Here is a 25,752-nt window from a genome sequence, read left to right on the forward strand (position 1 = left end):
CTAAATATCAAATACTTACTTATCTCATGGGGAACATCTCTCGGATATATGGGTAACCCCCGAAATCTTGTTTGAGAGATTGCATGATTCTGAGATACTAGGTCTTTATACTGTTTGATATCTGGGGTATTATACTTAGTCTTCTGATATTGCAGAAGCAATGGCCTAGACTTCGTATAATACTTTATGCGCTTTAAAAAGCTTACCCTCTGCATAAAAATTGAAAAATATCAAAAGATATGAATCAATTGCAGTTGAAGAAAAGATTTCCTAAAGGAAACACACCTAAAGTCGAGCCTTCATCTCTTTGACTGAACGGAAGTTCATACCTGAGCTCTCAAGTTCTCGCACTAACCCAGATACAGATATCAAATTGGTATATTCACCTGTAAGACTGAATCTAGGGAATTTTGATACGGGAGTATATTCTGAGGTGGACACGCGAATAAATTTAAGTTCTTTAAAACACTAACTTGTATCTCGAATCAATTGAAACTTGTGTAGAAGTTTAAGTGGACAACAATACTGACAATCTAAGTGAATTTGTTTAGAACTTAAAGTCTAAAAAGGTCAACGGTGTTAGTGATTTGTCTCAAAAACTGATATGATCCTCTTACACAAACTCACGAAAATATTGTCTGTAAATATTTCTTTACTGATTTTCATTAAAAACAAAAACCCAAAAAGAATGTGTTTTAGCATAATGGACAAAGGTGATTTTCGACAACTGATGTTGGAAAGCTGATTTTCAAAATTCCAAGTGCTAAACATGATGGACAAAGGTTTGGGAGAGTTTGTTTGAAAAGAAGAAAAGATTTTGAAATGATTAAATGGTTCATTAATTTGAAACCAAAATTTGTGTGTTTTGAATACAAGTGATAATTTGAAAAATGTTAAATGATATCTTCAAGTGGATTCTAAATTTGTTAAATCTTAACAATTATGAAATTTACTTTTGGGTAGAGTATATGCAGGTTAGAAGCTTTGAAAGAGCTAGGTTTCGATTCTTGAGGATTTTCGTATGCAGATTAGAGCCAGATTTCTGATCCTGTTACTACGGAAAGCCAGGAAACGTTCCTGAATCTGTGAAATCTGAAAAGCCAGGTTTTCGATCCAGAGCCTGTAGAGAGTGAATTCCAGATTGCGATCCCAGTTGCACTTAAGGGGGAGTTTGTTAGCTCAGGGGGAGTCTGAAGACGTAAGAGCCAAATTCAGATCTTGGAACAAAGCTCGAGATAGAAGCTGCTAATGCTCAAGAACTTAAAGAATCAAGAGATCTAATTAAGAGAGGATAGAGCCAGATTGAGATTCTGGAAGAGAAGAGAGAGATTGAGGATGCTTACAGAGAAAGATACTTTGGAGAGAGCGAGAAGACTGATCAAGACTGAAGACTCGACACATTGAAGACTCATCATCATCCAAGGGGGAGTTTGTTGGTGCATATGTCTGTTGACTTCGTCTTGTATCGAGTCGTATAATACATTAGATAAACCAAGACATGTAGTACGAGAAAAAACGAGAAATAGGTTGAAACCAGCCAGTCGCACGAACTGGCTGAGCCAGTTCGTACGGACTGACCAGGTCGCACGACCTGGTGAAGTCTGTTCCGCGCGGACTGGGTTCCCTATAAATAGTGGTCTTGGGTTTGTCATTTGTAACTTTGTGATTCCGGTAGCGAAGCTCTGCCGAAGTGTCTCCAGACCGTGTAAAGCTATCAAATCAATACAAGAGATAGTTAAACTACTTCTAAGTGCATATCAAGCTGAATGAAGATCAAATCAATGAATTCCACCTCTGATTTGGTCAAGAACTCTTCTGATCGACTCGTTTAGATCGATTCCTCGACCCTACATCGACGAAGCTTAGGACTTTCGTCATCACCTTACACGACGAAGAAGGTCCTTCATCAAAACCCTCGGCCCAGGTCCACTTGAGGCCCCTACCTTTCAGATTATATAACCTCTCATAATCATAACCGTAAACACAAAACCCTTCAGCATATATTTGATCAGAAGGAATTAAATATGAGACAACGTCGCTGGGTAGAACTCTTAAACGATTACGACTGTGCAATCAAGTATCATCCAGGAATGGTTAACGTAGTAGCTGATGCCCTTAGTCGAAAGGAAATGAAACCCAAACATGTCCGCGCCTTGCAGCTCACCGTCCATTCTAACCTACTTGACCAGATCCATTTTGCACAAACTGAAGCGTTGAAAGAGGAAAACATTGAAGCAGAGTACCTGAGGGGCATGGAAAAACGACTTGTAGAGAGATCTGATGGTATTCTCTATTTCATGGAACGAATATGGATTCCTTTATTTGGAAATCATAGGGAACTTGTGATGGACGAAGCACACAAGTCTCGATACTCTGTTCATCCGGGTTCAGATAAGATGTATCAGGATCTCAAAGTTTTGTACTGGTGGCCAAAGATGAAGGCTCACATTGCGACTTATGTGAGTAAGTGTCTGACTTGTGCTTAATTTAAAGTGGAATATCAGAAACCCTCCGGCCTGCTTCAGCAACCCGAAATACCCATGTGGAAAAGGGAGCAAATTGCAATGGATTTCGTCACAGGTTTGCCAAGAACTCAAAACGAAAACGATACCATCTGGGTAATCGTTGATCGTCTCACGAAGTCAGCGCACTTTCTAGCAATCAAAGAAACGGATAAGTTCTCACAACTTGCAGCTGTTTATCTGAAGGAAGTGGTTTCTAGGCACGGGGTGCCGACCTCTATTATCTCTGATCATGACCCGCGTTTTATTTCTGATTTGTGGCAGTCGATGCACAAATCCTTCGGTTCGCGTCTCGACATGAGCATTGCTTATCACCCACAGACGGACGGTCAAAGTGAACGAACCATCCAGACACTTGAAGACATGCTGCGAGCATGCGTGATTGATTTTGACAAGGGTTGGGAGAAACACTTGCCTTTGATAGAGCTTTCTTATAATAATAGTTACCATACCAGTATCCAGGCAGCTCAAGAAGCATTGTACGGACGGAAATGTCGTTCACCTCTCTGTTGGGCTGAGGTGGGTGACAGCCAGATCACAGGCCCAGAACTTGTGCTTGAAACTTCAGAAAAGATTGTTCAGATCAGGAATCGTATGGCAGCAGCGCGCGACCATCAGAAAAGCTACGCTGACAAGCGTAGGAAACCCTTGGAGTTCTCTGTAGGCGATCGCGTCATGTTGAAAGTTTAACCCTGGAAGGGTGTGGTGCGGTTTGGGAAACGCGACAAGCTTAATCCGCGTTATGTAGGGCCATTCAAAATTCTGGAGCGAATCGGTAAAGTGGCCTACAAGCTAGAGTTACCTGCTGAGTTGGGTAACGTTCATGATGCCTTCCACGTGTCGCAACTAAAGAAGTGTTTGTCTGATGAGACACTTGTGGTACCGTTTCAGGAGTTGAAAATCGACGATAAATTGCAGTTTGTCGAAGAACCTATTGAAATTATGGATCGGGATGTCAAGGTACGTAAGCATAGTCGAATCCCGATCGTGTGGGTTCGTTGGAACTCAAGACGTGGACCATAGTTCACGTGGGAACGCGAAGATCAGATGAAACTCAAGTATCCTCACCTGTTCCCAACTGACTAATCTAATTCGGATGCAACTGACGAATTTCGGGACGAAATTCCCTTTCAAGTTGGGGATGATGTGGCACCTAGGGATAATCCACAGTCATCCTGACCTAACACTATGTTACTTTTGGTTTACTTATCAAATTTCGGGACGAAATTTCTTTCAAGTTGGGGATGATGTGACAACCCGAGCTTTCAAGGTCTTGCCTCTACGCAATTATTTGTTTCACAACTCTGTTTTGATAAGCTGATTAATGTTGCACGTTTGATAAGTGATTAATGTTACATGTTTATTGTATTGATTGTGTGGTTGTATTGTGCACATTTCATAACTAAGGTTCTTCGTCACCAACTCACCTCGACGAAGATAGTTCTTCGTAACATCAAACTCGACGAAGTATAGATTCTTCGTCATTGCTATACTCGACGAAGCTTAGGACTTTCGTCATCACCCTAAACGGCGAAGAAGGTCCTTCCTCAAGACCCTCGGCCCAGGTCCACTTGTGGCCCACACGTTTCGTTATCACCCTACCGTGAACACAAAACCCTACAGTTCTCTCTCTGTTAGAGGACAGCCATTCTCCTTGGTTGGGAGTCCTTAATCGATCCTTCCTTGTGCACAATCATCGTGTGGTTAGTAACACTTTCATGATTTGAATAAACCTCCATGTGATTCATGTTCATGTGTGCTTGATTTGTTTATTGTGGTAAAAGAGAACCAATGCATGATCTAATGCTTAGTTGGTAATTCGATATGAATAATGTTAATTTTTAGGGTTGTATGACAACAAGGTTTTGATGAATGACTTGCAATAACAGACGGATTAGATTTGGAACAGTGAGACTATGAGTAGGGTTAGTCGTTAAAAAGAGGGCTCTGATGTCTTGATACTCAATCTGAGGAATTAGAACATGTATGATAGAGGTTCGATGATCTGTGTGCGTTTACATTCATTATGAGTTTGCTGATTCTGTTCGATGAACTAGTGTTAATAGGAAATTGTTTGACAATTGTATGATGATACGTGAAACTGCCATGATTAGGGTTTGTAGGGAACCATCACTGTCTGTGCATGTGCAGCGACGAAGAATGTAATTCTTCGATGGCTGGCTTCGACGAAACACTAGGGTTCTTCGCCGAGCCCCTTTCTGACGAAGAACAGTTCTTCGCCATTGTGCTTCTTCGTCACACTCATGGTTGATGAAGAATGGTAGTTCGCCAACAGGGGTCCTTCGCCATGGATTAAACAAACAGAACAGTGTGAACAGTGGATGTGTTCACATAACATAGAGTTCGAATAGTATATAATGTGTTTGATGTGAATGTTTGTTACACGATTTCGTTTGTTCTTGATAACAACACTAGTTGGAAATGAGGAAACTTGTATGTATTAATGTGAATAATCACTTTAATTGTTGAATGCTATTGCGTGGTATGCACGTGGAATGTGGACTAGCATGAAAACTGAGTATTTTCTACATATCATACGGTGTTCTTATGATATATACAAGCTGTGAAAATGCGTAGTTGTATATGAAACTGATAAGTATTATTGACCACGGTAGGGTTGGTTAACTAACTGGAAAGGGGTGACTAAATAAACCGAGCAAATCTAAGGTGAGTTCAATGCTCTTTTTCCAAGCATGCGTCATGGGGAGGGACATCTGGTAAACATTCCGGGGAGGAATGTCAGGTAATTGGGTTTGACTGGAATGTTAACCCTCGGATGTTGGTTAATACACTCATTTCTATCATTAAGTCCCATCATATACCGATTGGTTGCATGGGAGGCAACGGGGTTATTAGTTGATAGCGCTAATAGGTTTGGCACCCTCACACCGTACCAGGGAAGACGGCCGTGAACTAATTTCCTTAACCACTTGACTAATGTTTGATAGAGCATTGGGAAAGGGCATAATTTGGAGCCGTCTGCGGTAATCGAGTTAATAACAACATCTAATCTCTGAAATGTTTTATATTCATAACTGGTAACTAAAACGTGTAGCAAACTTTGAACTCACCAGCGTCGTCTGACACACTTGTCTGCATGCTTGCAGGTCGTTAGATTTATGGATGGAACTTACTATCTGGGAGTGCTGGAGTGGTCATGGGTCGTAGCTCTTGGATACATGCTTATTGGTTTTGCACATTGTTTTGAAACACTTGGATAACTATTTACATTATGCTTCCGCTGAACATATTTGTTTTAGATTGTGTTCTTGGAATTACTTTATGAAATAAATGGAAAGTTTATTTAATACTATGTTATGGTTCAATGTGATTGGTGGCTGGATCCTGGTACGTCACACTTTCCGCGGGATTCCCGCATGTGGTATTTTGGGGTGTGACAGTTTGGTATCAGAGCCACTGTTTATAGTGAACTAGGTTTTAAAACGCTTTTATAAAACCAGACTATGACCGAACAGTTTTGAAATCGACGATGACACTCAGCTCCAGATTGCAAGGTTCGTATCTTGTTTACTTACTGTATAGCATATCTAGCATACACTTGTGTATGATGTTGCATGTAATTGCACACTTAGCACTACATACTGAATTCATTATGTTACTTGCCTATGTTAAGTGGATGATAGAGCCATGATGCGATATTTCTTTAGACTTTCATGATTCATGTTGTGTGATGTCTTTTGTCTTGCTACTGGAATATGAGGAACCATTTAGCACGAGTTGGGAGGAGCTGAGATAAACATGCAAATTGCATTGTTAATATGGGTGCACACATAATAATAATGTGGGGTGCATGTGAGTCTCAGTGAGGCCTAATGAGTGTGAAAGAGGTTCCGCTCTGTTGTCTGATGTAAACTTAGTAGTCTGTAGAAGTCATTGTGAGGTTTGACTCCTACCTTATCTCAACCCTTAACCTTTCCCCCTTTCTTATATAGAATCATGAGCGGACGAGGCCACGGGCGTGGTCACATTGTGATGACTCAGGCTGAGTTGACAAATTTGATCAACACACGTGTGGCTGAGGTCTTGGCAGCCTACCAAGCTGGTCAGCAAGCGAATCAGAATCAAAACAATCCGCCTGTTTGCACGTTTAAGACGTTCATGGATTGTAAGCCACAGACATTCAGTGGGACTGAAGGAGCTGTGGGGTTACTTCGTTGGTTTGAGAAAGCTGAATCAGTATTTGCTATGTGTAATTGTCCTGTGGGGGACCGGGTGAAGTATGCTACAGGCACCTTGGAGGATGGTGCCTTAACTTGGTGGAATGCCCAGGTGCAAATGTTGGGCATTGAGATGGCTAATGCAACTACTTGGGATGATTTCAAGGAGTTGATGTGAGAGGAGTACTGTCCTCGTGACGAGATTCAGAAGCTCAAGAATGAGTACTATAATTTGAAGATGGAAGGGTCCGAAATTGAAGCGTACACGAAGAGGTCACATGAGCTAGCAAACATGTGACCTAACTTATCTCGACCTCCACCTCGAAGAATTGAACTGTACATAAGGGCCTAGCACCATCAGTGAAGAGTTTGGTCACTGCTGCAAATCTTAACAACCTGCCTCAGATCATCCGTCTAGCACGCAAGATTACCGACCAAGAGGTCGAGCGTGGTTCGCTACCGCCACGTGTTTCAGCTACTACCCCTACTGCTGCAGCTACCACGCCTGCTAGTGATAACAAGCGTAAATGGAATGATGCTGACAAAGCAACCAGTGCAAGCCAATCGCAGAAAAGGCCTGACAATAGCAATAATCATAGTTTCAGCCAGTCGTCCTCAGTTAACCAAGGCCAGGGCAGCAATCAGAGCCAAGGCTCCTACGTTGGTAGAAAGCCAAAGTGCAACAAGTGTGGTTATCATCATCATGGACCGTGTGTCCGAGCTTGCCATAGGTGTGATAAGGTGGGCCATATGGCAAAAGACTATAGAGCTCTGTACCCAAAGCAACAGCAGCCGCAGAATCAACAGCAACTACAGCAGCACCAGCAACAGTAGAGGCAGCAGCCCCATCAGAACCAAGGGAATAGGAAGGGGTGTTTCCAGTGTGGGGACGAGGGTCACATTAAACGGGATTGCCCTCAGCTGAATCAGAACGCTAACGATAACAACAACCGTCAGAATAACAACATCAATGCAGGAAACACCAACGGCAATAATGGGGGCAATGGTGCTCGTGGAAGGGTATTTACAATTAGAGCTGGTGATGCTAGGAGCGACGACAATGTCGTGGAAGGGTATTTACAATTAGAGCTGGTGATGCTAGGAGCGGCAATAATGGGGGCAATGGTGCTCGTGGAAGGGTTAGTCCTAATGCCTCCTTCATTTACTTACTCGGGTTTAAGTTGGTAAGGACCGGGAATGTATCGTCGTGGCAAGTTCTAGAGTCGTAAGAACCAAGCGGCTATTCATACAAGAAACGAAAAAATGAGCATTTAGTTTAAAGATATGTATTTGTATGCTCAATAAAGGCTCAAAACTCACTTTTGTGGGAACGGGTTTTTAATGTGATCAAGTATTTATAATCAAATTTTAACTAAGCTTGTCATGCCGTTTCATAATTTTCTTATGTTGGTTCTTTTTATCACGACGCTATCGGCTATAAATTTATAAAAATATAACCTTTTTTTTAGAACTTGAAATTCCCAACTTAAACTTAGACAAGTAAAAAAATGAAAATTTTTGAAAAAATTTGGGGTGATTAGCGGTTCCAATAGAGTTTTGTGTAAGGCTTGTTAATTAGGACTTGCAAGATTCAAAGTTTTAGCATCCCCCCACACTTAAATTACACATTGTCCTCAATGTGTCCCAAAAATAAGTTTTTCGGTTGATTAAAATGTGTAAAAGTGGGCTAAAAACAAGATTTTATGTTACTGGGTAGCTGAACGTGGGGTGGTGTTGGCTGAGCACGGCCCCGTGTCCAGACTGCCAGTACCAAAAGTAAACAGAAGGCTGGGCACGAGGGCGTGTTCAGTGAGCACGGCCCCGTGTCAAGTTACCTGAACTGGGCATTTTCTGTAGAACCTTGGGCACGGGTGTGTTGGGTGAGCACGGCCCCATGCTGAACTTGCTGTAATGAAGAAAAATTGTCGAGAGGCTCTGTTTTTGTGCATGGGGTGTTGGTTCAAGCTTCCCTTAGTATCCTTCACCATCCGAGTGTGTTTTATTTCTGAAAAGTTAAACTAAACTAGAAAACATAAAAGTTAATCTAAACTTAAACTAAGGATAGTTCCGCGGAATGCCTCCGTGGTGCGCCACGTTTATAAGGGTCCTTGGCTAGACCCTCCTTATCGGGTGGTTCTGACTCATCTTCAATTAGGGGGTCGTCATTGCCGATTGGATATTTCATTGATCGCTCAAGATCGACACTTTTTTTAAGTACCCCTAATTGAATGGATAGATTATTGTACTTCTGGTTTTTCAAAGCTTTGTGGGTTTTTACAAAAGGTCGTCCCAACACTAGAGGAGCGTCATCTAGGATGACAAAGTCGGTTGGGATTACCATTTGATTTGTTTGAACCAAGACATCCTCAACTACACCGATTGATTTTATTGTTTTTCGATTGGATAGAAAAATGGGTATTTGAAGTGGAGAAAAATCACTAATACTTAATTTTTCAAAAATGTAGTTAGACATTATGTTAACACAAAGATCTTTATCAATGGTGACGTTACTAATAAATGAATTTTGAAAGAAACATGGAACCGGTGTAATGTTAATTTCAAAAGGATCTTCTTTTATTAGTGAAGTTTGATCATTAGTTAACTTAACACTTACCATTTCTTCAATTTTAGTGTTAGTGTTTAACTCTTTTAAAAACTTAGCATGAGTGGTTACTAAACAATGAGTTTCAAAAGAAGGTAACAAGAGATTAATTTCTTCAAAATTAGACTCTTCTTGAATTTTAACGTTATCGGCCTCACCCCTTTCGTTGTTTAGCTCATGTGTCGGTTTTTCACTTATTTGTTCTTCCATTTTTAATTCCTCAATTATCGTTTCTTCCTTTTTTAATTCTTCTCTCGCGCGGGACTCCTCTTCCCTTGCGCGAGATTCTTTTATGCATCTTTCGATAAATTTAAGGTTTTCTATTATCCTATCGGCTATGTCGGTGATAGAGTAAGGACCGGGAACCTCAAAGCTTGAATCCGGTTGTTCGATCCTTGGTTCCTCATAGTACCCATATGAAGTAGATGGTTCACACCATTGTTCTTCATGGTAAGTATATGATGGATAAGGGTCGAAATTTTGTTCTTCATAGCACTCATATGAGGTGGGTTATTCATGCCATGGTTCCTCATAATAAGTGTATGAAGGTGGTGGCTCATATCTTGAGTTCTCAAAGTATGAGTATGAGGGTTCATACCTTGGTTCATCAAAATATGAGTATGAGGGAGAAGGTTCATACCTTTGGTCTTCATAGGATGTGTATGAAGTCGATGGCTCGTACCTGGGCTCCTCATAATAGTTGTATGAAGGGGATGGTTGAAATAAGTTACAATGTTGTACCGAGTGCGGGTTACCACAATTAGTGCAATAGTCTCTCATATAATCATCCTCCTCATAGGTGTAGTTGTAACCTCCTGAGTATTGATCCATAAGGATCACTCAGCAGACCACAATTGAGTCTCGGGACCAGAAAACAAAAACAAAGACAGAAACAGAAGCTGGACACGGCCCCGTGTTCAGGGTCTGTATCTGGGCGTTTTGATTAAAGTTACTGGTCTCGTTGAGCACGGGGGCGTGTTCAGTGAGCACGGCCCCGTGTTCAGACTCTGTATCTGGATATCTAACTAAAAATGTGCAGCACGGGGGCGTGTTCAGTGAGCACGGCCCCGTGTTCGGGCTACTGTAAATGCAAACTAAACTAAAATGCAGAAAAATGTGCGCGCGTTTTAAAAAGATTTTGAAAAACTGATTAGGCCGTCGATTTTAAGCTTTCTTAAAATCCTTGTGTCCCCGACAACGGCGCCAAAAACTTGATGCGTGTTAGTGTATATATGTTTTACCTTTTTACACTTTTTAGCCAAGTTATAAATTTACTCGTTATTTACTAACACTAAACACACATATGGGCAAGTGCACCCATCATGGACGTAGTATAGTGTTGGTAAGATACCGAGGTCGTCCAAGGACACAAGAGCTTTTAGTACCGGTTTATCCTCAACGTCCAATCAAATCAAAATGTTAGAAAAAGATTTTTAAACTAAGAAAATAAAACTAACTAAATGCTGAAAAATAAAAATAAAAACAGATAGACAAGATGAATCACTTGGATCCGACTCGTGTGTTAGTATAACCTTTGATTATTTTCACACTTTTGCACTTGTTTAAGAGATTATCTTAGTTATTCTAGTAGGCCCCTCTTTTGAAGGCGACGTTACCCTCAACCCAGTAGTTTGAGTCAGTAAGGATACAATCCTAAAGGGTCGGACTATTGAAAGATAATTAACTAAAGTAATTAACGTAAATTATGGAGGCCCCTCTTTTGGAGGTGACGTTACCCTTGACTAAGTAGTCTGAGTCAGCAGGGATAGAGTCCTAAATAGTCGGGTTATAGTATTAATAGTAGTTAACTTATGAGGGGATCAAAGAGTTTGTACCCCCGCCATCCAATACCTTTGGGTATTGAAGGAGGTCCTACTAAATTTGACCCAGGTCCCTTGCAGGACCTCTAAACGCTGAACAAGGGCAAGACCCTTACCAAACCGTTCCCTTAACCCCCGACCAGGTAGCCAACATACCTCCATATAGACCGTGGAGATATGAATGGTGAAAATCTTTTATTTTATATAGACAGTAAAATAATGCCAAGACACCATGGACAAACGATAAGGAAGAATCACCTTCAACATAAGAAACTAGTTATTAAAGTCATTAATACAAAACCAATTAAGAAGTGCAAAAGATTAAAAATAAAAAGTATTATACTAAACACTTGTCTTCACCAAGTGATGTAAGAGACTTAGGCAAACACGGCCTTTGATTGTCAAGAACTCTTACGATCAATCTTGGATCCCGAGACGACTCACACACTCTATGATGGACAATGGATTATGGTGGGTGGTGGGTGAAGTATGAGAGAGGTGGTGTGCCAAGGGATGAGTTGCAAGAGCTCCAAACACTCCTATTTATAGGCTGGACAGAAGCTCGGGCACGGCCCCGTGTCCGCTGGGCACGGTCCCGTGTCCATCTGACTCTCTCTCCTCATTAATTGTAATTCGCAACTACAATAAATGCGCCTGCAAAAAGATGACCACGGCCCCGTGTCCGCTGAGCACGACCCCGTGGTGGGCGATGGAAGCTTCTACAGGTTTGTCTTTTGTGCCAAGGCTGACCATGACCCCGTGTTCGCTGGGCACGCCCCGTGTTGAGCTAGACACGCCCCGCGTTGAGCTGGACACGCCCCGCGTTGAGCTGGACACGCCCCGTGTTGAGCTGGGCACAGCCCCATGCTCAGCTTTCTTCTTCTTTTTCCTTTGGGAGATGCTGTCGAGGAGTCGGGCATGCCACGTTTCTTCCTTTTCTTTGTATTTATGTTGGATTTGGCGGCATTTTTCCTTCTTTTGTTCGTTTAAGCTCTTTTAACCCTGAAAATACAAAAGGAAGACAAAAGCACACTTTTTCCAACATTAGTACTGAAAAAGGGTTAGTTTTATGCCACATTTGATGTAATTTATATGTTGCATTTTACACACATCAAATACCCCCACACTTGAATCTTTGCTTGTCCTCAAGCAAAACTCTTTAATATGTGGCTTACATGTAACACCCCAAAAATATTGAATAAACATAAGTTAAATATAATAGTAAAGAAATGATGCCTAAATTTAATAATGATGAAAATAGAGGGACCAAGATTGTAACTATCTAAAAATTGATTAATAAAAATAACAATTGGGAAAAAACCCACACACAGTACGTGTGTGGGAGTCTGCGATCGAACAAGGCAAAGAAAGGGGGAAACCCTAGTTCAAGAAATCAAGTGATTCAATCCAAATTCATAAGTCAAATTGGTGCATGATCCCTAAATTTTGATTAGCTAACCCTAATCTCTCAAGTGGTAAGTTCAATTTCTGAAAATCTTGAATTGTAGGATGAAGGGATTAATCCCAAATTCGATTTCTTGAATCATAATAGGAAATCTGAGTTGTAAATTACCTTCTAGAGCAAGAATTATGCTTGATTTTAGGTTGCATGAAAAGTGTAGTGAAAACCCACTTTGTAAAGATTATGTTACTAGTAGGAAGCTCATAATGATTATGATCATGTGTTAGTTGATATATGAAATTGTTGTGATGTTTGAATGCTAGATAAGTTGATTTAGGATGAAAAATCTATGTTAATTCAAAGGAAGGTGATTTTTGTGTTATGATGAACTAGTAAGTATATGCTTAATAGACTTGTACCTTGTATCTTAATTGTGATGCCTATCAAGTGTTCGATGAAATGCCTAAAAGATAAAATGTATATGAAAGTGGTAAAATAAATTGAAAGACTAAATGAAAGAATAAATGTTCGAATGTAGGCGTAAAGGAAGAAGGTACAAGCACCAATAAAAAGGAAGGAGCGCAAGATCAAGGTATGTTTCGTGACGTACAAAACTTTACTTAATTTTTGATTTGTAATTGTGTCAAGCAAATTGTGTTATAATGGTTATTTCTTGCTATAATGAATACGTTGATTAGTAAATAAATAGTAAATCCCTTGCGGATTTAGCTATGCTAACGAAGGTTAAGCTATGATAAGCAAATTGACCGGTTCGAGTAACTAGGTCGAGTAATGATATGAAACCATTCGTTTTGAACGGGTGGTTTTGAATGCTATAACGAATGCTAGATGCTTAATCCGTTTTACGGATGGAAAGAAGAATTTATGTTGAAAGCAAATAACCCAATCAAACGGGTCGAACGCGTATGCTTAACTCTCATTGAGAGTGTTGATGCTATACCCAAGTATTTGGGTAGTCGAATGCGTGAAATGTTTAAAAGTTCATATACGGACGGAATTAAAATGAAAGAATTATGATTTAGCGAGCGTGATAACTAACCTTTGAAATTTCTTGTTAATGTAGGTAAATCCTCTTCGTAGACGATATGGCGAATTGAAGCGAGCATGTGATCACTACTTAACATATCAAGCGCTTCCGCTAGATGCTTTAATGTTTTGGGTCAATAATTGTGAAAGTTTGTCAAAACTAGTTAGTAGATGTATTGGTCAAAAGTTTATGTTTTTCTTGGATTTTCGTTGTGTCTAGTCGTAAAGGTCATGGAATATTTGTATGAAAGTTGTATGAAACAGGGGCATGCTCATCGTACGAATGGGTCATGCCCGATTTTTGTCAAAAATATGAATTTAACTTGTTATTTCAAGTCTTTAATTTTCATCGAAAATGGTTTTATAAGAATTAAATTTACGGGTCTAACAAGTTGGTATCAGAGCCAAGGTTTGAGGGATTCGAGCGTTAAACGCGGTGCTTGAACTCAAACCGATGGCTCGTTCGAAAGAGTGCTCGCTCCAAGATCGCCCAAGAGGTAACTTTAAAGTTATAAATAAGTTGCAAGTGTGTTCTTTTTATGAGTTTGATGGAAATAATTAAAAAGATTATGAGAAGGTCAAATAATAAGTTCGGGAGCTGTAGAACCTGAACGGAATGGAAGGAATCGAATGAGAAAGCTCAAAAATGGAACTGCAGCGTTTCTGCAAAAACAGAAGCCCGTCGCCGACGGGTTAACCCCCGTCGCCGACGGCATCCTATTGCCCGACGCCTAAAGTAACTGCCGATGGGAATAACCGTCCGACGGCCTTCATACGAGCCCGTCGCCGACGGGCACATAGCCGTCGCCGACGGCTTGCGTAATGCCAAAACGCTGAAAATGTTTTGTTTCTCATGCTTTGTGCTACCGGTTTGTCCGAAAGCTTATTTCATGGCTACGTAGTGTCCATATAAGGCTTAACAAGTGTATGAAATCACAATTAGCAATTATAACGAGAATGGATTCGTAAGAATCAAAAGAAACGAAGCAAATGACATGAATTGGATTAAGTGAATGATGATTAATGAATAATGATATGCGGAAAGTTTTTAATTTGTATTAAACAAGAAGCATGATGTTGTGTAGATGGCTGATGCAAGAAATGTCAATGAGGATGATGACGCAACTCGGCAAGAAGCATTTAACGGTAGGGCTACGGAGGTGGCGGAAGGGGTTATGCAAGCCCATCTTCCGCGATTAGCTCAAGAGGTGGAAAGCCGGGTTTTGGGAGTCGTAGATGCTATGATGACTAGCAAGATTGAAGAACTGAAGGAACTATTAGAGGGATCTAGAAACAAAGGCAAGGAACGAAGGTGCACGTATAAAGACTTCATGGCATGCCAACCCGCAACGTATGATGGTAAAATTGATCCGATTGCATGCCAAAGATGGATTTCAAATATAGAAGCGGTGTTTATTCGAAGTCGTTGTGATAACGAAGATAAGGTGATGTTCGCTACCGGCCAACTCACTTTTCAGGCAAAAGATTGGTGGGATGCACACAGTAAAGAGATAGGCGAAGAAAGGCTCCAAACAATGACCTGGCAAGAGTTTAAGGATCCTTTTATGAAATATCACTGCCCTCAGTCAGCCATTGATAAGATTCAAGAGGATTTCTTACGCCTCCGACAGAAAAACGAAACGATAAACGAGATATCGAACATTTTCTTGGATAAGATGAAGTTTTGTGGAGAGTTTGTGCAAACTGAAAGGATGAAGATTAATCGCTTTTATGGGGTGTTAAAGTCAGAATTTAGGGAGTTCATCACTCCCTCAAAGTGTGAGACTCTTGATGAGCTAATCAATCTAGCGCGGGATAGAGAAATCGAAATCAAGAGGCAAGAAGAACGTGGAGAAAAGAGGCCAAATGAAAAAGGTGGAAGTTCGACCCCGGCCAAAAAGGGGAAGTATCAAGAGCAAGGAAGAAAAGATAAGTCGAAGAGTGGTATCACGCCGTGCAAGACTTGTGGAAAGCTTCATACGGGGGAATGCTTGTTAGGCAAGAAAGGGTGTTACAAATGTGGTAAGGAAGGGCACTCGTCTTATCAGTGTCCAAACAACCCGAAGACTTGCTTTCATTGTTTTGAAAAAGGGCATGTTAAATCGGAATGCCCAAAACTTCAGCAAGAGTCAAAGAAAGAAGATAAGAAGCAAGAGGGTTCTAGAGCGAAAGGGAGGGTGTTCCAAATTACATCCGAAGAAGCCAAGTCTCACCCGAATGTCATTTTAGGTATCTTTTTACTAAACTCCATACCGGTCTATGTTCTATTCGATACTGGAGCTACCATGTCATTTATTTCGAATGAAATTATACAACATCCGTCCTTTAAGATCGAACGAATGTCAATGCCTCTAGAAGTAGAAATAGCTGATAGTAAGATCTATATGCTACATGAGATATGTAGGAAATGTAAATTCATAATGGAAGATGAGGAATTCGAAATTGATCTCATACCTATGGTTCTAGGGGAATTTAAAATGATAGTGGGAATGGATTGGTTGGCACGTCACCGGGTAGAAATAGATTGTGAAAATAAAATAATGTCTATTCAAGCCCCAAGTGGAAGGCAATTGAGTATTCAAGGGGAAAGAAACGTAGAAACCAAATTGTGTAACCTTATCCAAGCCTTTAAATACATACGTAATGGAGATAGAGCATACCTGGCTTATGTGGTAGACGCTCAGCAAATTCTCCCGAAGCTTGAAGACGTTGAGGTAGTGAATGAATTTCCGGATGTGTTTCGGGAAGAATTGCCGGGACTCCTCCCGAAAGAGAAATAGAATTTCGCATCGAATTAAACCCGGGTGCAAAGCCAGTTGCGAAGGCTCCCTATAGACTTGCTCCCACCGAGATGCGGGAGTTAATGACACAATTAAAAGATCTTCTAGATAAGGGCTTCATACGCCCAAGTGTGTCGCCTTGGGGAGCACCCGTTCTATTTGTTAAAAAGAAGGACGGGTCGATGCGTATGTGCATCGACTATAGGGAATTAAACAAGCTGACCATAAAGAACCGCTACCCTCTACCTAGAATTGACGACCTTTTTGATCAATTACAAGGGGCGAGTTGGTTCTCCAAGATAGACTTGCGTTCGGGGTACCATCAAGTCAGAGTAAGGGAAGAGGATATTCCAAAGACTGCGTTTAGAACCCGTTACGGGCACTATGAATTTTTAGTCATGTCTTTTGGATTGACGAACGCGCCGGCTGCGTTTATGGATCTTATAAACCGGGTGTGCCGACCCATGTTAGACAAATCGGTAATCGTGTTCATAGATGATATCTTAGTCTATTCGCGAAGCAAAGCTGAACATGCAAGGCACTTGCGTGAAGTACTCGAAATTCTCCGCAAGGAGAAACTTTACGCAAAATTTTCAAAATGTGCCTTTTGGCTCAGAGAGGTGCAATTCCTGGGTCACGTGATCAATGCGGAAGGTGTTTTAGTTGATCCTTCAAAGATTGATGCTGTAATGAAGTGGGTCTCTCCGAAGAACCCAACAGAGATAAGAAGTTTCTTGGGCCTTGCCGGGTACTATAGAAGGTTTATACAGGATTTTTCGAAGATAGCCCTACCCTTAACAAAACTGACAAGAAAGAAAGAGAAGTTTGTGTGGGGTAAAGGTCAGGAGGAGGCTTTTCAAATGTTAAAGGAGAAACTATCCCGTCCTCCGGTTCTGACATTACCGGATGGAACTGAAGACTTGGTGGTCTATTCAGACGCTTCACACCAGGGATTAGGCTGCGTCTTGATGCAAAGGGGAAGAGTCATCGCTTATGCTTCAAGACAACAGAAGCCGCATGAAGTAAACTACCCGACTCACGATCTAGAATTGGCAGCGGTAGTGTTCGCCTTGAAGATTTGGAGACATTATTTGTACGGCACGAGATGCACTATTTACTCTGATCATAAAAGCCTCAAGTATCTTTTCGAGCAGAAAGATTTAAATATGAGGCAACGGAGATGGCTGGAACTTATCAAGGATTATGATTGTGATATTCTTTATCACCCGGGAAAAGCAAACGTGGTAGCCGATGCGTTAAGCCGAAGAGAGTATCCGTCTCCTCTTCGTGTAAAGTCCATGAAGATGATTGTTACGCCACGATTACTTGAATTGGTACGTGAATCTCAAATAAAGTCGCTTGGAGCGGAAGACTTAAAGAAGGAAAGACTAAAAGGTGTAATCGATAAATTAGAAGAAAATTCGACCGGACTCAAAACGCGATTTGGCCGAATTTGGATACCCCGATTCTGTGAAGTCAAGACTGCTCCACTCGACGAGGCACATAAGTCACGATATTCGGTCCACCCTGGGGCTACAAAGATGTATCGGGACTTGAAGGCCAATTATTGGTGGCCGGGCATGAAACGCGACATAGTCAAATATGTCGCGAAATGCTTAACATGTTCCCAAGTGAAAACCGAGCATAAAAAGCCATACGGGGAATTACAACCCTTGAAGATACCGCAATGGAAGTGGGAGGAATTAACGATGGATTTGGTAACCAAGCTTCCTAGAACGAAAAAGGGGCATGATGCGATATGGGTAATCGTGGACCGACTTACGAAAAGCGCTCATTTTCTACCTATTAAAGAAGCCTACTCTTCCGAGAAAATGGCGGAGATTTACATGAACGAGATTATATCTCGACACGGCGTGCCCGTGTCAATTGTCTCGGATCGGGACACTAGGTTTACTTCTCGTTACTGGCAAAAGTTTCACGAGAGTGTGGGTACGAAATTACACATAAGTACCGCCTACCACCCTCAAACTGACGACTAGTCAGAAAGAACCATTCAAACACTTGTTGATATGCTGAGGGCGTGTGCCCTAGATTTTGGGGGAAGTTGGGATGACCATTTACCACTAGTGGAATTTTCCTATAATAATAGTTACCATAGTGGTATCCAAATGGCTCCGTATGAATTACTGTACGGGAGGAAATGTAGAACTCCTGTATGCTGGGGAGAAGTAGGGCAAAGAGAGCTTGCGCCAAGTGATTTAATAGCAGTAACGAATGAAAAGATTAAGTTGGTTAGAGCTCGACTGAAAGCAGCACAGGATCGACAAAAGGCTTATTCAGACAAAAGAAGACGTCCCATTGAATTTCAAGTCGGAGATTTGGTTCTGCTGAAAGTGTCCCCATGGAAGGGTATAATCCGCTTTCGCAAACGCGGTAAGTTAGGTCCTCGTTATATTGGACCGTTTAAAATCTTGGCTCGTGTTGGAAGAGTTGCATATCGATTAGAATTACCGCCTGCTCTAGACGGAATTCACAATACCTTCCATGTGTCGCAGCTGAGAAAGTGTCTTGCGGATGAAACCGCGTTAGTACCACTCGATGATATCGAGTTGGACGAAGGGTTAAATTATGTCGAAAAACCAATAGCTATTAAAGACGTCAAGGTGAAGAAACTCCGCAACAAAGTCGTTAAACAAGTATTGGTCCAATGGCTTCACCGAAAAGGGTCGGAGCTTACATGGGAATTAGAAGACGAAATGCGTAGACACTACCCTCACCTTTTCGGTATGTCAATGTTTAAATAGTTATGTGTTCAGGTTTCGGGGACGAAACCTCTTTTAAGGGGGGTAGACTTGTAACACCCCAAAAATATTGAATAGACATAAGTTAAATATAATAGTAAAGAAATGATGCCTAAATTTAATAATGATGAAAATAGAGGGACCAAGATTGTAACTATCTAAAAATTGATTAATAAAAATAACAATTGGGAAAAAACCCACACACAGTACGTGTGTGGGAGTCTGCGATCGAACAAGGCAAAGAAAGGGGGAAACCCTAGTTCAAGAAATCAAGTGATTCAATCCAAATTCATAAGTCAAATTGGTGCATGATCCCTAAATTTTGATTAGCTAACCCTAATCTCTCAAGTGGTAAGTTCAATTTCTGAAAATCTTGAATTGTAGGATGAAGGGATTAATCCCAAATTCGATTTCTTGAATCATAATAGGAAATCTGAGTTGTAAATTACCTTCTAGAGCAAGAATTATGCTTGATTTTAGGTTGCATGAAAAGTGTAGTGAAAACCCACTTTGTAAAGATTATGTTACTAGTAGGAAGCTCATAATGATTATGATCATGTGTTAGTTGATATATGAAATTGTTGTGATGTTTGAATGCTAGATAAGTTGATTTAGGATGAAAAATCTATGTTAATTCAAAGGAAGGTGATTTTTGTGTTATGATGAACTAGTAAGTATATGCTTAATAGACTTGTACCTTGTATCTTAATTGTGATGCCTATCAAGTGTTCGATGAAATGCCTAAAAGATAAAATGTATATGAAAGTGGTAAAATAAATTGAAAGACTAAATGAAAGAATAAATGTTCGAATGTAGGCGTAAAGGAAGAAGGTACAAGCACCAATAAAAAGGAAGGAGCGCAAGATCGAGGTATGTTTCGTGACGTACAAAACTTTACTTAATTTTTTATTTGTAATTGTGTCAAGCAAATTGTGTTATAATGGGTATTTCTTGCTATAATGAATACGTTGATTAGTAAATAAATAGTAAATCCCTTGCGGATTTAGCTATGCTAACGAAGGTTAAGCTATGATAAGCAAATTGACCGGTTCGAGTAACTAGGTCGAGTAATGATATGAAACCATTTGTTTTGAACGGGTGGTTTTGAATGCTATAACGAATGCTAGATGCTTAATCCGTTTTACGGATGGAAAGAATGTTGAAAGCAAATAACCCAATCAAACGGGTCGAACGCGTATGCTTAACTCTCATTGAGAGTGTTGATGCTATACCCAAGTATTTGGGTAGTCGAATGCGTGAAATGTTTAAAAGTTCATATACGGACGGAATTAAAATGAAAGAATTATGATTTAGCGAGCGTGATAACTAACCTTTGAAATTTCTTGTTAATGTAGGTAAATCCTCTTCGTAGACGATATGGCGAATTGAAGCGAGCACGTGATCACTACTTAACATATCAAGCGCTTCCGCTAGATGCTTTAATGTTTTGGGTCAATAATTGTGAAAGTTTGTCAAAACTAGTTAGTAGATGTATTGGTCAAAAGTTTATGTTTTTCTTGGATTTTCGTTGTGTCTAGTCGTAAAGGTCATGGAATATTTGTATGAAAGTTGTATGAAACAGGGGCATGCTCATCGTACGAATGGGTCATGCCCGATTTTTGTCAAAAATATGAATTTAACTTGTTATTTCAAGTCTTTAATTTTCATCGAAAATGGTTTTATAAGAATTAAATTTACGGGTCTAACAAGTTGGTATCAGAGCCAAGGTTTGAGGGATTCGAGCGTTAAACGCGGTGCTTGAACTCAAACCGATGGCTCGTTCGAAAGAGTGCTCGCTCCAAGATCGCCCAAGAGGTAACTTTAAAGTTATAAATAAGTTGCAAGTGTGTTCTTTTTATGAGTTTGATGGAAATAATTAAAAAGATTATGAGAAGGTCAAATAATAAGTTCGGGAGCTGTAGAACCTGAACGGAATGGAAGGAATCGAATGAGAAAGCTCAAAAATGGAACTGCAGCGTTTCTGCAAAACAGAAGCCCGTCGCCGACGGGTTAACCCCCGTCGCCGACGGCATCCTATTGCCCGACGCCTAAAGTAACTGCCGACGGGAATAACCGTCCGACGGCCTTCATACGAGCCCGTCGCCGACGGGCACATAGCCGTCGCCGACGGCTTGCGTAATGCCAAAACGCTGAAAATGTTTTGTTTCTCATGCTTTGTGCTACCGGTTTGTCCGAAAGCTTATTTCATGGCTACGTAGTGTCCATATAAGGCTTAACAAGTGTATGAAATCACAATTAGCGATTATAACGAGAATGGATTCGTAAGAATCAAAAGAAACGAAGCAAATGACATGAATTGGATTAAGTGAATGATGATTAATGAATAATGATATGCGGAAAGTTTTTAATTTGTATTAAACAAGAAGCATGATGTTGTGTAGATGGCTGATGCAAGAAATGTCAATGAGGATGATGACGCAACTCGGCAAGAAGCATTTAACGGTAGGGCTACGGAGGTGGCGGAAGGGGTTATGCAAGCCCATCTTCCGCGATTAGCTCAAGAGGTGGAAAGCCGGGTTTTGGGAGTCGTAGATGCTATGATGACTAGCAAGATTGAAGAACTGAAGGAACTTTTAGAGGGATCTAGAAACAAAGGCAAGGAACGAAGGTGCACGTATAAAGACTTCATGGCATGCCAACCCGCAACGTATGATGGTAAAATTGATCCGATTGCATGCCAAAGATGGATTTCAAATATAGAAGCGGTGTTTATTCGAAGTCGTTGTGATAACGAAGATAAGGTGATGTTCGCTACCGGCCAACTCACTTTTCAGGCAAAAGATTGGTGGGATGCACACAGTAAAGAGATAGGCGAAGAAAGGCTCCAAACAATGACCTGGCAAGAGTTTAAGGATCCTTTTATGAAATATCACTGCCTTCAGTCAGCCATTGATAAGATTCAAGAGGATTTCTTACGCCTCCGACAGAAAAACGAAATGATAAACGAGATATCGAACATTTTCTTGGATAAGATGAAGTTTTGTGGAGAGTTTGTGCAAACTGAAAGGATGAAGATTAATCGCTTTTATGGGGTGTTAAAGTCAGAATTTAGGGAGTTCATCACTCCCTCAAAGTGTGAGACTCTTGATGAGCTAATCAATCTAGCGCGGGATAGAGAAATCGAAATCAAGAGGCAAGAAGAACGTGGAGAAAAGAGGCCAAATGAAAAAGGTGGAAGTTCGACCCCGGCCAAAAAGGGGAAGTATCAAGAGCAAGGAAGAAAAGATAAGTCGAAGAGTGGTATCACGCCGTGCAAGACTTGTGGAAAGCTTCATACGGGGGAATGCTTGTTAGGCAAGAAAGGGTGTTACAAATGTGGTAAGGAAGGGCACTCGTCTTATCAGTGTCCAAACAACCCGAAGACTTGCTTTCATTGTTTTGAAAAAGGGCATGTTAAATCGGAATGCCCAAAACTTCAGCAAGAGTCAAAGAAAGAAGATAAGAAGCAAGAGGGTTCTAGAGCGAAAGGGAGGGTGTTCCAAATTACATCCGAAGAAGCCAAGTCTCACCCGAATGTCATTTTAGGTATCTTTTTACTAAACTCCATACCGGTCTATGTTCTATTCGATACTGGAGCTACCATGTCATTTATTTCGAATGAAATTATACAACATCCGTCCTTTAAGATCGAACGAATGTCAATGCCTCTAGAAGTAGAAATAGCTGATAGTAAGATCTATATGCTACATGAGATATGTAGGAAATGTAAATTCATAATGGAAGATGAGGAATTCGAAATTGATCTCATACCTATGGTTCTAGGGGAATTTAAAATGATAGTGGGAATGGATTGGTTGGCACGTCACCGGGTAGAAATAGATTGTGAAAATAAAATAATGTCTATTCAAGCCCCAAGTGGAAGGCAATTGAGTATTCAAGGGGAAAGAAACGTAGAAACCAAATTGTGTAACCTTATCCAAGCCTTTAAATACATACGTAATGGAGATAGAGCATACCTGGCTTATGTGGTAGACGCTCAGCAAATTCTCCCGAAGCTTGAAGACGTTGAGGTAGTGAATGAATTTCCGGATGTGTTTCGGGAAGAATTGCCGGGACTCCTCCCGAAAGAGAAATAGAATTTCGCATCGAATTAAACCCGGGTGCAAAGCCAGTTGCGAAGGCTCCCTATAGACTTGCTCCCACCGAGATGCGGGAGTTAATGACACAATTAAAAGATCTTCTAGATAAGGGCTTCATACGCCCAAGTGTGTCGCCTTGGGGAGCACCCGTTCTATTTGTTAAAAAGAAGGACGGGTCGATGCGTATGTGCATCGACTATAGGGAATTAAACAAGCTGACCATAAAGAACCGCTACCCTCTACCTAGAATTGACGACCTTTTTGATCAATTACAAGGGGCGAGTTGGTTCTCCAAGATAGACTTGCGTTCGGGGTACCATCAAGTCAGAGTAAGGGAAGAGGATATTCCAAAGACTGCGTTTAGAACCCGTTACGGGCACTATGAATTTTTAGTCATGTCTTTTGGATTGACGAACGCGCCGGCTGCGTTTATGGATCTTATGAACCGGGTGTGCCGACCCATGTTAGACAAATCGGTAATCGTGTTCATAGATGATATCTTAGTCTATTCGCGAAGCAAAGCTGAACATGCAAGGCACTTGCGTGAAGTACTCGAAATTCTCCGCAAGGAGAAACTTTACGCAAAATTTTCAAAATGTGTCTTTTGGCTCAGAGAGGTGCAATTCCTGGGTCACGTGATCAATGCGGAAGGTGTTTTAGTTGATCCTTCAAAGATTGATGCTGTAATGAAGTGGGTCTCTCCGAAGAACCCAACAGAGATAAGAAGTTTCTTGGGCCTTGCCGGGTACTATAGAAGGTTTATACAGGATTTTTCGAAGATAGCCCTACCCTTAACAAAACTGACAAGAAAGAAAGAGAAGTTTGTGTGGGGTAAAGATCAGGAGGAGGCTTTTCAAATGTTAAAGGAGAAACTATCCCGTCCTCCGGTTCTGACATTACCGGATGGAACTGAAGACTTGGTGGTCTATTCAGACGCTTCACACCAGGGATTAGGCTGCGTCTTGATGCAAAGGGGAAGAGTCATCGCTTATGCTTCAAGACAACAGAAGCCGCATGAAGTAAACTACCCGACTCACGATCTAGAATTGGCAGCGGTAGTGTTCGCCTTGAAGATTTGGAGACATTATTTGTACGGCACGAGATGCACTATTTACTCTGATCATAAAAGCCTCAAGTATCTTTTCGAGCAGAAAGATTTAAATATGAGGCAACGGAGATGGCTGGAACTTATCAAGGATTATGATTGTGATATTCTTTATCACCCGGGAAAAGCAAACGTGGTAGCCGATGCGTTAAGCCGAAGAGAGTATCCGTCTCCTCTTCGTGTAAAGTCCATGAAGATGATTGTTACGCCACGATTACTTGAATTGGTACGTGAATCTCAAATAAAGTCGCTTGGAGCGGAAGACTTAAAGAAGGAAAGACTAAAAGGTGTAATCGATAAATTAGAAGAAAATTCGACCGGACTCAAAACGCGATTCGGCCGAATTTGGATACCCCGATTCTGTGAAGTCAAGACTGCTCTACTCGACGAGGCACATAAGTCACGATATTCGGTCCACCCTGGGGCTACAAAGATGTATCGGGACTTGAAGGCCAATTATTGGTGGCCGGGCATGAAACGCGACATAGTCAAATATGTCGCGAAATGCTTAACATGTTCCCAAGTGAAAACCGAGCATAAAAAGCCATACGGGGAATTACAACCCTTGAAGATACCGCAATGGAAGTGGGAGGAATTAACGATGGATTTGGTAACCAAGCTTCCTAGAACGAAAAAGGGGCATGATGCGATATGGGTAATCGTGGACCGACTTACGAAAAGCGCTCATTTTCTACCTATTAAAGAAGCCTACTCTTCCGAGAAAATGGCGGAGATTTACATGAACGAGATTATATCTCGACACGGCGTGCCCGTGTCAATTGTCTCGGATCGGGACACTAGGTTTACTTCTCGTTACTGGCAAAAGTTTCACGAGAGTGTGGGTACGAAATTACACATAAGTACCGCCTACCACCCTCAAACTGACGACTAGTCAGAAAGAACCATTCAAACACTTGTTGATATGCTGAGGGCGTGTGCCCTAGATTTTGGGGGAAGTTGGGATGACCATTTACCACTAGTGGAATTTTCCTATAATAATAGTTACCATAGTGGTATCCAAATGGCTCCGTATGAATTACTGTACGGGAGGAAATGTAGAACTCCTGTATGCTGGGGAGAAGTAGGGCAAAGAGAGCTTGCGCCAAGTGATTTAATAGCAGTAACGAATGAAAAGATTAAGTTGGTTAGAGCTCGACTGAAAGCAGCACAGGATCGACAAAAGGCTTATTCAGACAAAAGAAGACGTCCCATTGAATTTCAAGTCGGAGATTTGGTTCTGCTGAAAGTGTCCCCATGGAAGGGTATAATCCGCTTTCGCAAACGCGGTAAGTTAGGTCCTCGTTATATTGGACCGTTTAAAATCTTGGCTCGTGTTGGAAGAGTTGCATATCGATTAGAATTACCGCCTGCTCTAGACGGAATTCACAATACCTTCCATGTGTCGCAGCTGAG

At 41.2% G+C, this 25,752-nt stretch overlaps 2 protein-coding genes across 2 annotated transcripts; both read left to right on the forward strand.

Annotated features, from left to right (window-relative positions):
* Nucleotides 1-14,677: 14,677 nt before the first annotated feature.
* Nucleotides 14,678-16,372, forward strand: LOC110931357. Its single transcript, XM_022174753.1, has one exon. It carries the CDS (start codon nucleotides 14,678-14,680, stop codon nucleotides 16,370-16,372), a length of 1,695 nt encoding a protein of 564 aa, XP_022030445.1.
* Nucleotides 16,373-21,536: 5,164 nt separating this feature from the next.
* Nucleotides 21,537-23,231, forward strand: LOC110931358. The gene has a single exon (XM_022174754.1). The coding sequence runs from the start codon at nucleotides 21,537-21,539 to the stop codon at nucleotides 23,229-23,231; it is 1,695 nt and encodes a 564-aa protein (XP_022030446.1).
* Nucleotides 23,232-25,752: the final 2,521 nt, after the last annotated feature.

This window comes from Helianthus annuus, chromosome 3, assembly GCF_002127325.2.
Source record: "Helianthus annuus cultivar XRQ/B chromosome 3, HanXRQr2.0-SUNRISE, whole genome shotgun sequence".
NCBI classification, from domain to species: Eukaryota; Viridiplantae; Streptophyta; class Magnoliopsida; order Asterales; family Asteraceae; genus Helianthus; species Helianthus annuus.

What these genes read in the sequence shown, in the direction of transcription:
- LOC110931357 (XM_022174753.1), top strand. Translation starts at nt 14,678, where the DNA reads ATGGCTGATGCAAGAAATGTCAATGAGGATGATGACGCAACTCGGCAA.
- LOC110931358 (XM_022174754.1), top strand. Translation starts at nt 21,537, where the DNA reads ATGGCTGATGCAAGAAATGTCAATGAGGATGATGACGCAACTCGGCAA.